Source organism: Rutidosis leptorrhynchoides, chromosome 2 (assembly GCF_046630445.1).
Source record: "Rutidosis leptorrhynchoides isolate AG116_Rl617_1_P2 chromosome 2, CSIRO_AGI_Rlap_v1, whole genome shotgun sequence".
Lineage (NCBI taxonomy): Eukaryota > Viridiplantae > Streptophyta > Magnoliopsida > Asterales > Asteraceae > Rutidosis > Rutidosis leptorrhynchoides.
Window position 1 is genome coordinate 505,545,816 of NC_092334.1, and position 15,584 is coordinate 505,561,399.

The 15,584-nt window shown below is 32.3% G+C and overlaps 1 protein-coding gene across 2 annotated transcripts; it reads right to left on the bottom strand.

Moving 5' to 3' along the window:
• Window positions 1-5,371: 5,371 nt before the first annotated feature.
• Window positions 5,372-10,413, bottom strand: LOC139892776 (probable pectin methyltransferase QUA2). 2 transcript variants are annotated; one of them, XM_071875899.1, is made up of 9 exons: window positions 10,249-10,413; window positions 8,653-9,372; window positions 8,428-8,563; window positions 8,105-8,345; window positions 7,797-8,022; window positions 7,095-7,270; window positions 6,703-7,006; window positions 6,125-6,263; window positions 5,372-5,862 (listed from the first exon to the last, which is right to left on the bottom strand). In XM_071875899.1, the coding sequence occupies exons 2-9, from the start codon at window positions 9,366-9,368 to the stop codon at window positions 5,698-5,700; spliced, it is 2,103 nt and encodes a 700-aa protein (XP_071732000.1). In that variant the 5' UTR covers window positions 9,369-9,372; window positions 10,249-10,413; the 3' UTR covers window positions 5,372-5,697. The 2 variants fall into 2 exon arrangements, with proteins under 2 accessions (XP_071732000.1, XP_071732001.1); XM_071875900.1 differs by lacking the exon at window positions 10,249-10,413 and adding an exon at window positions 9,701-9,823.
• Window positions 10,414-15,584: the final 5,171 nt, after the last annotated feature.

Here is a 15,584-nt window from a genome sequence, read left to right on the forward strand (position 1 = left end):
AAAAAGTCATATTTTATAATAAATTTGAGATTAATTTAATTATAAAACGTTTTGAGTAAAAAGGATACTATTATATATATATATATATATATATATATATATATATATATATATATATATATATATGTATATATGTATATGTATATATAACGAAGCGATAATTTATAGTAGTAAATGACCAAAACACTCGAAAGTTTAAGATATACTTTGAGTGGTATATTTTATGGATAATTTAAGGCTATATTTTGACAAAGGTACGTGACACAAAACGTAAAATGCAAGTTTTCTAAGTGTACGAAAGAATATTCGAAAAACCGGAACCGGGACATAAGTCGAGTGACAACGTACGACTTATCGGAACAAAAATTACAAGTCAACTATGCACGTGAATTTAATATAATATATAATTAATTATATAAATTAAATATATTATATATATAATAAATTAATATGTCGACGAACTAGATTACAAATCAGATGTGTGCTGGAATCCTAGGCCATGCGATCGCATGGCCATAACACACAGAAACCATGCGATCGCATGGAGTCTAAAATCTGGCCACACTATAAAGCTCGAGCATTCTGGTCTCTGTCTTACACACACATATATCATACTCCGTATTTATATTATTATTATTATTATTATTATTATTATTATTGTTATTAAGATTAATATTATTATTAATCTTATTATTATTAATATTATTAATTAGTATTATACATAAAATACTACGACGAGGTTATGAGCGTGTCACTTTCAAACTGGTTTTCAAGCGGGATAGAGCTAAGAAAATTATGGGTTATTGCCAAGGAGGTTATGGGTAATGTTCGGGGGTATATTTGTGAATCAAACCTAGTGTTTATCATCTCCGTTGCGTCTACGTACTTTCCTCCAATATTGAATCTCAATATTGATACGTAAGCACTCATATTTTATCTTTTATATATTAATTGTATATCCATGTCTAGTGCTCGAGTATATATATTTATACATGCTTGTATGCTAAATTTCATCATTAAACAGTTTATGATGAATCACGAATTAAATACATATATTACTGGTAAAAAGTGTATGATATGCATGTTTTTGGAAAGCTGGCGAAAAATCAATGACTTTCATTTAGATATCGAATAGTTTCGATGAACGGATTAAGAGATATGATCAACTGAATTATGATTAACGTTAATTGAATTTGCTTTTTAATCTGCAATTAAGATTTAAACAACTTGTTTACGAGATTTATAAAATGGATTTTTGAATATTACCAACCGAGTAAATGACTCCTTATATAAGGTATGTCTCATTTTGTTGAACTATTGTCAAAATTGACTTTTTGAAACGACTTTGGATAATTTTTGTATGTCGATCTCGAGCATTAGGATTGTGATACACTATGACCAGACCTAGCTTGATAGACATTTATTGACCAACATATGTTCTCTAGGTTGAGATCTACGGTTATTTGGTAATTCGAGTTTCGATCACATTTTGGTGAACGACTTTATATGCTGCTAAGGTGAGTTTCATTGCTCCCTTTTTAATTGCTTTTGCAATCTATATTTTTGGGCTGAGAATACATGCAATTTATTTTAAACGCAATGGATACAAGTACATACTAAATTCTACACTGAGTTTGAACCGAAAATCCCTTAGCTTTGGTAACTAGTAGCTGCCAGTACATAGGATATGGACTGGTGGGCGCGAATAACAGTATATGGATCCATAGGGCTTGACATCCCCGTCCGAGCTAGAGCGCTAGCCTTTTAACGGACGTGTGTTATTTGAGTTTAGGACACGTTGGTTTGAGTGTATTAAAACGAATGGGGTATTTATCATTATAACGTTAATGCTTAGTTACCAGGGTGCTCTGTTATGTAGAATCTATTGATAAACGTTTCTGGATGAAACAACTGAAATCTTGTGATCCACTTTTATATACAGATTATACGAAACACTAAAACTATGAACTCACCAACCTTTGTGTTGACACTTGTTAGCATGTTTATTCTCAGGTTTCTTAGAAGTCTTCCGCTGTTTGCTTATGTGTTAGACAAGCTATGTGCATGGAGTCTTACATGACATATTTTTCAAGGAAACGTTGCATTCACCAAATCATCACCATGTATCTTATTTTGACTGCATTGTCAACGGAAGTACTATTGTAAACTATTATATTACGGTGATTGTCTATATGTAGAAATCATCAGATGTCGAAAACCTTTGATTTAAATATTCATTTATGGTGTACCTTTTCAAAAGAGTGCAATATTTACAAAATGTATCATATAGAGGTCAAATACCTCGCAATGAAATCGATGAATGACGTGTTCGTTCATATGGATTTGGAGCGATCGTCACACATAGCGTTATGTATTTACAGAATTAAAAACGCGTTATTGCGGGTGTGTTTGGACACGAGTGGGTAGTACCTAGTAAACTTAATGGCGTGCGTTTTTTTGACGCCGGAAAAATTGCGTAAAAAAGGGGGACGGTACGATCGATATGATGTAGTTAGTTTGGGTTGTTTATCATACGTGTATACATATATACGGCAGATATGCCGAAATATTTAGCGTTTTTTAGAAAATGCCCGCGTCGTGTGTAGTTAGTTTCGTTGCGTTTGTGAAATTATTTCGAGTTGAACGGTGATGTCGGAGAAATTGAACTCTTGACGAGCGGCAAGATACGGCCCGCTAAAATTTTGGGTGGAATTTTGTTTAAGTTATCTTAATAAAATGGGGAGTGATCCGTACACCACCAGTTTTTAGCCGTACACCACCAAACATGCATTATGATATTGTACTGTACAATAATGTAAAGCATGTTTGGTGGTGTACGGCTAAAAATTGGTGGTGTACTAATCATCACCCTAATGAAATATTGTTTTTACATTTTTTACCCCTAAGAAGTTTGCAAAGGTAAGACAGTTTGGGGGGCTGCTTTGTACAGGTAAGACAGTTTGGGGGGTTGTTTTGGAATTTTTTTTTATGTCATTTCTTACTTATCAAACGGCCAAATGTTGTTGGTCTTTTAGTATATGTAGAAATATTAATATAATATATAAATAATATGTACTCCGTATTAAATAAAAATAAATTAAACAAATAGAAAGTGATTCTCACAAACTACTTTTTAATCCATATACACTTAATTAACTATTATATTATATTATATTTAGAATGATGATAAAACTTCAATTTCCTAGATTAATCTAGGGATGTAACTGTAAGTTTATGAGACAAAAGTGTACACAGATAAAAAAAAAATTCATATGTGATAATCATCTCCCTAAATGTAAATATAACATAAATTATATACAAGATATGGAGCTGATCAAGAGGAAGCACTTTTTGGAGAAAGAGAAGTAGATTTTAATTTATTTTTCAGTTTTTTTTTTTAACTTTCACAAACATTAAAATTATGTGAAAATATGAATATTTAAAAAAGACATTTTGTGATAAATGTTATTATTCTTACCATAAAACGCTCGAAGAAATAACATTCATCCATAAATATTTCTGATAACATTCATCGTGATGCATCTTATTCTTCGAGCGTTTTTTTTCATCTTCTGTGAAGTTTTTTCCAAAAAACGCTCGAAGAAATAACATTCATCCATAAATGTTTCTGATAACATTCATCGTGGTGCATCTTATTCTTCGAGCGTTTTTTTCATCTTGTGTGAAGTTTTTTTCAAAAAACGCTCGAAGAATAACATGCATCACGATGAATGTTATCAGGAACATCTATCGATGAATGTTATTTCTTCGAGCGTTTTCTCGTCAAAATAATAACATTTATCACAAAGTGTGTTTTTTAAATGTTCATATTTTCACGTTATCTTAATGTTTGTAAAAAAATTTCAAAAAAGAAAAAAGTTTTAGTTCTCCCCTAAAAAAAAATTTGCTTCCATCTTAATTGAATCTATATAATATATAATATAAATATTTGGGCTAATCAGGGGGAAACACTCTGTGGGGGAAAAGGAAGTAAATTTTAATATATATTTTTCGTTTTTTTAAAAAGTTTTTGTACAAACATTAAGATTAGGTGAAAATATGAATATTTAAAAAAGACACTCTGTGATAAACGTTATTATTTCGAACAGAAAACGCTCGAAGAAATAACATTCATCGATAAATGTTATTCTTGATAACATTCATCATTTTTTTGGACATCAGTTTGGGATCACCCAGGGGGACTAAACCACCCACGCGTTCATCTCCGGTAGTTGCATAACACACCCTCAACTACTGCCCTGGAGGTAACCCGGACCAATTTGAGGGCATGGTCGGTAAAACCCCCCTCCCCGCTAGCCCCGCACTAAGCTAAAGGCGACCTGTGTGGATACTTCAGGTCAGGGATAACATTGAGTGCAATGTTGCAGCCCAACGGAGGCAAACTCCTGACCTCTCGCTAAGAGAGTTGAGCTACAACTCAATGTTGATAACACGTGTTGCATGTTATTTTTTGAACGTTTTTTTTTTTTTTTTTGTCATCTTTTGTGATTTTTTTTTTTCAACACACCAGTTTGGGAGGTGATACTAAACACAAACAAATTCACATAATGAGTAGTAAACTAATCACAACCGATTAAGATTATCTAACTTCAAAAAAAAAAAAACGCTTCCAAGACTTAGAAATGAAATCATGTCCCAATCCAAATCACCGCCGTACAATTTCTCCGTGAAGCACGACAAGTTCAAGAAGCCCAAGTCCGACCACTGAAACAAAAGATTACTGATACAGAACAAGGATTTTAACCATGGGAGATTGATTCGGGAACAAGCACTTGATGTATGTTATAGTGATCATATAATGTGGTTGAAGATGTAATGTGGTTAAAGTATGCTGATTTTGGGATGGGGAATGAGTTTGTTGATCACGCGACAGATGTTGGGAGACCAGGCAGTTAAGTTGTTACCTACGGTTGAGAAAGAACTGGTGCTCCAGAGCCTGAAGCAGAGAAAGGGACGACATGCACCGACGCGTTGTACGAACACCATGATGCTCGTTCATAACCTTTCTATCAACGACTAGGAAATTTGCCCATGTGTCAAGGGCCCATGTGTTTAGGATAACTTGTGTCAAGTCAAATACTAGACAAATACCAATATAATATACCATGTGACCCATGTGAAGCTTGCTACAACCATATATGACCCCAAAAGGCCAGAACCAACTCTGTCCTACCAAGGCCCAAACTGACCAGACTAAGCTGGCCCTAGTCTCTTTCCTGACTCGTATACTAGGCAGACAAAACAGTAATACCCAAACAGCATATAAAGTGCACAACACTGGGAGTTCTGCTAAAAAAGTACCAAGTACTAAAGAATAGAATTTAAATTTAGATATCAAGAATGTAACAAATATTTTCAACATCATAAAACAACAATATCGGCTTTCATTCGAGCCTCGTATATACTATCAACTTATTCTTATAATTAAATTACATCATATAGAAGTATACTTTGAGCCATAAGCTTCATGTATAAAAATTCCTCACCTATACTTTCGTATAATTACAACGGCCCTATGCTGCATAGGAGTTTGTTTGGTCCGTTCAGCAGATCCGTTTACTCTTCAATATCACCTATAACTTGAAGTTCCACCGGGCTTTCTTTTTCTGCCTGAAAGTTCTTCAATTTGACGGCGATAAATTGCTTAAAAACGAAGATAATGAATATTAAATGTTGTTATAATGAGTTTGTCTGGCTCCTTATTAAAGGTTTCTGGCAGACAAGAAGTTTTTCATCATTGTTACTCTCGATCTCCACAACTCGTGCTTCCCATCTTAATCTAGCTGTCATGACTCTGGCTGACTCAATCAGAGGAGCAGTGTCTCGTAGTATCACCCAACCCTGCATTTGATTTCCATAACGATTAGCAAAACGAAAATACCGTGTTCTATATATAACGTGTTTTAGTACTGACTCTGTTCTGATTTAGATCAAATAATCAGTCTCAAAACAGAATAATTTTCAAAAAAAAAAAAAACAGCGTATACACACACATAGATAAACACGCAGACCTTGTATCCACGCACCCTTTAATTCATTATTTTTTATATAATGTCTTGCATAAATCTAATAGAATTTAGATTACATGAGAAATTAAAGATACCTCTGGACGAAGTAAGCGGTCGATCTCATAAAAAAGATCCAGTGTGCTGCATCGAGACTGCTTTACAGTTTCAAGGGTTAAAAGTCCATCAGCATGCACCATATCATAAGTCCTAGGGTAAGTTGGAAATGCTTCACACCTAACAAAAACATCCCAAATTAATTTAAAAAAAAAAAACTAAGCATTATGCACATTAGTTTATTGTGAAAATGATTTGAAGAAGAGGTGTCATTTTCAAATCATTTACTTTTGATGGGTGTATCAGATTATATTTTATCTCTAGCGGGTATAATCAAAAAGTGGGCCAACGAAAAACATAAACTGTGTCAAAAGTCCCCAAAGAAATAATTGCATTTCATTAACGAACGGATAAGATTTTCCTTGTTCAGGCTACCGGGAAAGAAATTTTTTGTACAAAAGGGCTAACCGGGTTATCCCATAACCATTTCTGACAAAAAGAGAAAATATCAACCCAATTCAAGTTGTATTAAAAATAACCCATCTTGACCCATTACCCAACCCAGCCGCCCTACCCATCTTGTCACCTAATTCCAAGTATAAAAAAATATAGGACGTACCAGTCATGCAACACTCCAACGAATCCCCTGTCTAGGATAAGAGGAAGATGGTTGACGCCACTTGTGGGGACCACATTCATGACCCATACAGATTTTTTTGCATCCAACAATGCAGAATTAAAGCCACCAAAATGGGCATTCATGTCCAACACATTTCTGACCATATTATAAGGCGGAATTGGATCCTCCTCACCAGGTCTCTTTGGATGATCTGAAAATATCAACGGGGAGAGTAGAGACCAATAATCTCGAACAGCAGATTTCCAGTTAACGTTATCTTCCGTGAAGTCATCAGGAAGTACACCTGACAAAACCATACAAAAACTTTCTTATAAAAAGTTATATATAAAGGTAGTCAAACTAAGTTGACCGTGTCAATAATAAAAGCTTACCATGAACCGCAAGTTCTTTGGAACTCAATGTAGCTCGAGACGGCCAGGTTGGCCTATCCTCAATAGGAACCCATCGCCGGCTCCGGGTCCCACCGATGCATGCCACAAGTGGATGATAATATGGAGATTCGACATCACGACCATCTTTGCAGATTAAAGGACCCGGCCCATGTTTCCTATTAATGATGGTAGTTCAAGGATAATATTAACATCACTCACAAGTCACAACTTTGGATCAAGTTATAGAGATGGCAAGATGGTCAGGTTAGGTAACGGGTCAAAAATGTGATAGGATAGAAGCTGGTACTTTTTAGTACAAATCGGGTTGGCCCACAAACACTTTTAATATGGCAAAAAAAAAAATTATATTTGATTACATATACTCTTTAATTGTCTTAATTATGATCATAAGCTATTACAATAATAATCTGAATCTTTGAACAAAATGAAATGGAGCTATGTATGCATTGAAAAGATTTTGGACAACTTCCAAGTCTCAACCTTTTAACCCAGTCCACTTCGTCGAGATTTGAAGACTCGACCCATTCAAGATAAAATTCAAATCGAATTGTTCATAAGTAGATGAACCAAAAATTCAAATAGCCACCCCTAAACTAGTAATCAAAGATTATGCATTATTAGTATGGAAAGGCGGTTAAAAAAACGATGAAGATAGAAACGGTGTTAAATAAAAGAATGTACCTAGAAGCATAACAACTTTTCTTGCTAGGTTTTTTCCAAACAACTGTTTTATCTTGTTGTGATAACAAATCCCAACAGAGATCTTTTGCAATATTACGCACAAAATCCCATCTTTTTAAATTTTCCTTATCGCGCACAGAAGCTGGTGTGTTAGCAAATGGTGACGTCCACACAAAATATCCGCCAGGCCTCAAAACTCGGTTCACCTCTATTAAATGTACACCATCTGTAACAAAACACAGAAAAATAAATAATAAATAGAGTTTTAATGAAACCAGCAAATAAATGTAAGTAAGACACAAATGTACCTTTTTTATCCCATTCAACATCATCCGATGCACTATGTATCATGTCGAACGAAAGTGACGGGAACGGTAACTGTTTCGAAGTAAACGAGCCAACGATTGCAGGGAGACCACGTTCAAGCGCGATTTCAACTTGACTACCCGAAGCCTCGTAGTTTGCAATACACATTGTTAAAAGCTGTTTCGGAAATAAATGTGCTCCTAAACTACCATACCCACAACCTATATCTAATATAGTCCTTACCTGAAATAAACGCACACAAATCATAAATAAATAAAAAATAAAAGAACTTTACCAGAATGACATGTAAAACAAAATTACTTACTCCAGCCTGTACAAGATAAGACTCGTTTCTCAAACCGATCATTTCTGCAATCTGATGAGAGTAGTCTTCTATATTATCATCTACCATTGAAGACGCAAAACTAAACGAGATCTGATCTTCATCTAACATCATCATCCTACAACCATATAATTAATTATTATCAGGGCCCACACAATTCAATATATCAACGGAAAAACAGAGACATTTAAACAAATAGTAACAAACCTTTTTGTTAAGCTTCCTGATGAAAGTACCTCCTGTGCAGTAATTTTGACATTATCTATCCAGATTACATCTCTACCAGTAGGCCACCTATGGGGAATTTTGTACTTGGGTGGAGCAAGAATTAAACAATTCTGCTTCGACATGGGCCCACAACGACGGTCAAACTCTTTCCCATCGGTCAAACCCGACTCAAGATTTTCAGTTACATTGAAACAAGGTACATAATTTTCGGATTCAGTTGAACAAAACTCGGATTCTTTGAACCTAGACGCACCGAGTGAGAGCTCGCCAATGTCCCACAAGTCTGACACAAGCCGTTCTTGCAGCTTTCGATACCCACGAACCGTATGACCTTTAGATGCGTTCGTGAGCGATGTTGTCCATAAAAACGACACTGTAAGACCGAAGATCACGATCGCAACTAAAATGAACTTAAGAAAAAGTAACGTCAGCATATGGCGATTCTTTAAGGATGTTGGATGGGTAAATGGATCTGAAACGGATAATCCATTTTCGATGGAATCTTGTTTGGAAGATGAGTTTTCAAATAGAAATTGAAATGGATTCCTTAAAGATAATGATACTTGATCAGATGATGTTTTCAAATTCTTATCAAAATCTGTTTTAATCTTCATTTGTGAATCTGCTAAATAATCTTGAATGTTTCCTGAAAGTCTTCCACCACCCACAACACCTCGATGAAGAGGCCGGGACATTCTCCTACATTTAAACCAGCCCAGATCATTCCATATCTCATAAAACATAAAAAAGAGCCTATTTTTCAAAGTAAAACAATAACATAACATATTCATTTAAAGCTTAATATAAGATCTATTCAAGTCTTCATAGTTCATCATAGCTCATATAATAACTCCACTAGATCTAATAACACATGATCAGTTCATTAACTTTTTCAAATAATGCACCAAGATCCTACATTACTGCACTTTACTAAAAACTAAACTGATATAATATCACAATAAAACAGTACCACAGTATAAAAAACAAAAACAAAAATTTAAAAAGAGAAGAAAGATCAAATTTTTACCTCAAAAGATGCAATGAATTCAATCAAAATACTAAGGCCAGCAATTCAGCTACAAAATCCCATCATTTCATAGTACATAACCAATATTTTCAATTAATTTCTCACTAATAAAAAAAAAACAGACACACCCTAATGAGTTTTAATTAATAAAAATCAGAATTCAAGAAAAAAATGGGAAAATATTTGATCTTGCAAATGGATCCAATCACAAGAGTGTGTCCACTACTTATTACTAGTCACTGGTACTCTCTCTATAATATGATGACAGATAGAGACTGAGAGAGACAATATATATATAAAGTATATATACGTATACATATACATACATATATCTATTACTTTGTGACTATATGACCAATGTAGACTAAATGTGTAATATATCAATGTCAACTTAAACGCGCAAATTACAAGCTCGTAATTAATTATATCAGCATAAAGTCAATCAATTCAATGAGATTCACATCTATTTAATTAATTTATTTGAAATAAAATATATATTATATTATATACGAGTATTATACAAACAATCACACACAGGGTAGAATTACCTCGAACCACCAACACCGTCAAAGTGTAGATCTGTATCCACTATTGCCGCTAAAATATATGTGTGCCCACATTTATATATTTATATACGTATATATAAAAATAAAAGAATACTAATTATAGAAAGTCAGAACAAAGTAAACTTTTAGATTGTTACAGTGGAATGGAATGAAAATATGAAATGAAAGAGATGATATAAAACCCTAGAATTTATACAGTAAATGCCAAACGTTGAAGGGGAATTTGGTACTTTGATTGAAAGAGAGCATATGGAATTTAAAACCCTTATTCAGGTTTTATTAACACTTTTTACTGTTTATAAAATAAAATATAACAATATTAATTTATATATTCAATATAAAGTACTCGCACATCACTTTTTAATCCATATATATTTTTATCTCATAAATTTACAATTATTCTCATAGATTAATCTAGGAAGTTAGAACTTATTGTTATAAAATATCTAGATTGGATGTTAATTTTATTATTATTATATTTCTTGCATAGTAATATTTTATGCTATAAATAGACATGTATGGTAGCCATTTAAGGTGCACCATTTCTCTTGAAATATCAATATCAATATTTCTTCTCTCCTTCTTCTCTCTTTTTCTCTCTTTGTTCTTATAACCATTAAAGGTAGTTATAAGCCTACTGAATTATAACACGTTATCAGCACGAAGAGCTTAGTGTAATCAAAGGATATCTCAAACGATCACGAGTCACTAATCAAGGTATGAAATTATTAATAATTTTCAGACTCGGACATATCAAATTTTGGACTACTAACATTTTGAACTACTAATTTTTATTAAGTTCTTAGTGCATTTGTATTGTTCTTATTATATGGTTGGCTCTGCCACCTAAATTATATATGGTCGACACTGTCGCCTAACTATCATTTATGTAATCTAACTTTTACTAACTTCACTAACATTTATATTTATGTTATTTAAGTTATATATGGTCGGTTATACCACCTGAATTATATTTCTGTAATCTAACTTTTACTAACTTCACTAACATTTATATTTATGTTATTTAAGTTATATATGGTCGGTTATACCACCTGAATTATATTTCTGTAATCTAACTTTTACTAACTTCACTAACATTTATATTTATGTTAATAAGACCTCATGATTGTACGCAACACGTCATTTGACAACACGGTACTTTATGTACGCAACACGTCATTTGACAACACGGTACCATGGGTCGAGATTAATTCCGATCAATACGAATACGACGGGGTCTTTATATGTTATCTAACATTTATGATTACTTATGCAATTAATCATTATTTATTTCATGCATACTAATGTTTATTCTTAAATTTATAATTTTAAAAGTTAAAATAAAAAAATAGTTTGTATTTTTATTAAAAGTAAATCTTAAAAGTTAAAATAAGAAAAAGTAGTTTGTACTTTTATTAAAAGTAAATCTTAAAAGTTAAAATACAAAAAGTAGTTTGTATTTTTATTAAAAGTAAATCTTAAAAGTTAAAATAAGAAAAAGTAGTTTGTATTTTTATTAAAAGTATATCTTAAAAGTTAAAGTAAGAAAAAAAAAGGGATGGTAAAATGGAATAGTTTTTTTGTCAAAAATGAAGTATTGAAAATGAAGTGGTCTCCTTCTATAACTAAAAAAAAAACTTTTTTCCAAACAAAGGTAAATGAAAGTAGGACTTAATACAAGAAAAAAGTAAACATCTCCTAGACGTGATAAAATCTATCAATGATAAGTATTAGACTTGATGAGCCAAATGTGACAAAAATGTTTCAACATGTCTTATGTTAATTTTCTAAAATAAGTTATTATTATTCCGAGTTTAACACATATACATATGTTAATTAAAAACAACCTTTTATTCTTATGTAGTGTTGGGTTGCAATTTTGGTTGTATGCCATAATTCCATCCAGTAGAGTGACAATAGAAAACTTTTGATGATAATCAATAAAAAACTTTTTTCCAAACTTGTCAAATGTTTTGTTAAAAACGTGACCGTTGAAAAAAGGAGGTTGAATAATAAAACTTAAAAAACAAATTATTTTTTTAAGAGTGTGCATCAAAATGGCCCGTTTAATAATGGGGAGTAAAAATATAGTCAAATTGTTTCAACGAACAAGGGTTCAATTGGATGTCTCTTAAAAAAAATCCGCGGGTACGGGTGATGGATCCAATGGATCCGCATCCACGACCCGCGGGTGCTATCCCTAATTGTGACAAGTACAAATCAACTAAAAGTCTAAAAAATAAATGCTCTTATAGGGACCAAATGTTCACAATAATTGCCTAAGCTAGATATGAAACAAATAGTTCATAAAAAAAAAAAAGGTCGTTGTGCGTTTTCGGGATGATAGCCGAAATACACTTACAAAAGTAGGTCAGCCGTCAATTCTTTATGGCCATATCAACGTAGATCAATAAAATCATTTATGGTTTTGATAAAAGATTAATTAAAAATTAATTGTTTTTTGGTTTTGGATTCTCGGTAACAAAAGCAAAGGTTGTTTTTGGTTGCCACAACAAACAAAACAGAGGTTGTTGACTTTTGTTGTTAAACATGGCACAAGTGAACAATAACAATAGATTATTGTTTTTGAAAAGAATAATGATGCGTTAATTTTATTGTATAAAATAAAATTAAAGAAAATGGTTTTCATTGATGACTATGAACAAACGCAAACAAAGTGTTTGTGGTATTTGGTGATTAAAAAAAAGTGCATCTAAAGCTTCTACTGAAAATAATATGCATCTAAAGCTTCTACTGAAAATTAATGTGCAAGGTACAACGTATAACTATATGGTCAAATTCATTTGAGCCTTCGGAGTCACAAGTATATGATATATATATATATTACTCAATTAACAAAATAGTAAATCTAAATTAATTTATATGAATAGTAAAACGAAATTAATTAATTTACTATTCACATAAAAAAGCGCATATGATAAAAAGCGCATCGCATATGATAAGCGCATATGATAAAAAACGAATATGATGAAAAGCACAACGCATATGATGAAAATCGCATATGATTAAAAGCGCATATGGTGAAAAACACAGCGCATATAATTAAAAGCGTATATGGTGAAAATGATATATAATGAAAAAGCACATATGGTGATTTATGAAAAAAAAAACACATATGATTATTAATGAAAAGTATATTGTGAAAAAGAATCACAAATGTTTCTTGAAAGAATTCAAGGTAAGATATATGAACCAATTCATCCATCATGTGAACCATTTTGATATTTCATGGTTCTAATAGACGCATCTAGCGGATGGTCTCATATTTGTATGTTATCAAGCCGTAATATGGCATTTGCAAAGTTTCTTGCACAAATTATTAAATTGAGAACACATTATTCTGATTACACCATTAAAAGGATGAGACTTGATAATACCGGTGAGTTAACATCTCAAGCATTTAATGATCATTATATATCTACAGGGATTGTTGTTGAACATCCAGTTGCTCATGTGCATACACAAAATTGGTTTAGCTGAATCAATAGATAAACGCTTGCAGCTAATAACTAGACAATTGATAATGAGTACAAAACTCTCGATATTTATATGTGGACATGTAAATTTACATGCTGCGACATTAATTCGCATTATACCATGTGGAAGTCATAAATATTTTCACTTACTACTTGATTTTGGCCAAGAGCCAAATATTTTCCACCTTATAACATTGGTTGTGCAGTGTATGTTCCAATTGTATCACCACAACACAATAAAATGGTTCTTCAAAGAAAGATGGTAATATATTTTGGATATAAAACATCTTCAATCATAAGATATATTGAACCCATGATGGGTGATGTTTTTACAGCACGTTTTGCTGATTGTCATTTTAATAAAACATTGTTCCCTAGATTAGGGGGAGAAAAAAAAAATAAAAAATAAAATGATGCTTCATGATGTGAACATCAATTAAGGTATATTGAACTCGCACAAAAGAATGTGAAACGAAAGTTCAAAAATAATGCATATGCAAGAACTTGAAAATTAATTACTTTATGCATTTACAGATATAAAAAAAGTGACTAAATCATATATACCAGCGATAAATGCTCCAGCTCGAACTGAAATTCCAAAAGCTGGCAATAATGTCACTGTTGAGTCTTTGCCACGCATCAAACGTGGAAGATCAATTGGTTCCGAAGATAAAAATCCTCGAAAAAGAAAATCAGCTGATAATGAGGTAAAAGAAAGTGTTCAAGAAGAACCACAAATCAATATTCCTTCTGCAGAGGATATTGATAAATGTAAATACTAAAATTGCGATAAACTATGCAATATTATGGAACCGAAATGAAATTAAAATCTCTATGAGATATTTTCATATAATGTTACAATGACATCATGAATAAAGATGATGATCTGGAACTAAAATCTGTCATTGAATATACAAAATGGACATGATTGAGCTCAATGGAAAGGAGCAATACGAGCTGAATTAGAATCGCTCGATAAAAGAAAAGTTTTCGGATCAATCGTTATCACTTTTAAAGATGTGAAACGTATGGGATACAAATGAATTTTTATCCGAAAAGAAATGTGCAAATGAAGTTACAAGGCAAAACTAGACTTGTAACTCAATATTTTCCACAAAGACCAGAAATGAATTAGGAGGAAAACTTATCCTCCTGTAATGGATACAATTATTTATTAGACACTTAATCAACCTGGTAGTTATTTAAATGCATCTCATGAATGTTGTTACTACTTATCTGTATGGATCACTTAATAGTGATATATATGAATATACCTAAAGGGTTAAGGTATCATAAGCATCTAATGTAAAACCCAAGGGAATATATTCCATTAAATCACAAAGATTTCTAAATGGGTTTATACAAATGGTTATGTCAATGTTCTTAACATCATATGAACAAATAAAGAAATCTATGAAATCATTCAACTTCTAAAGAATTATTTTGAAATAAAAAATCTTGAAAAAACCAAGTATTACCTTGGATTGAAAATTGAGCATATGCCTAATGGTCTACTTGTACATCAAACAACTTATACTGAAAAGATTTTAAAATATTTTTTTTTAAGATAAAGTCAATTGGTTGTTAGATCACTCAATATTGACACTGATCCATTTCATCCCCGTGAAGATCATGAAGATATTAACGGATCAGAAGTTCCATATATTAGTGCAATTGGGACTGTTATGTATCTTACAAATTGTACAAGACCTGACATTTTTTTGCAGTTAATTTGTTGACAAGGTTCAACTCAGCCCTTACAAAAAGACATTGGAATGGGATAAACACATATTTTGATACCCTTGAGAAACTGCTAATTTA

Excerpts from the sequence above, each read along its gene's own strand:
- LOC139892776 (XM_071875899.1), bottom strand. The coding sequence starts at position 9,368 with ATGTCCCGGCCTCTTCATCGAGGTGTTGTGGGTGGTGGAAGACTTTCA. Across the intron at positions 8,564-8,652 it reads TCAGGAAGCTTAACAAAAAG|GATGATGATGTTAGATGAAG; the intron begins GTTTGTTACTAT and ends ATATGGTTGTAG. Across the intron at positions 7,271-7,796 it reads AAAAGTTGTTATGCTTCTAG|GAAACATGGGCCGGGTCCTT; the intron begins GTACATTCTTTT and ends CATCATTAATAG.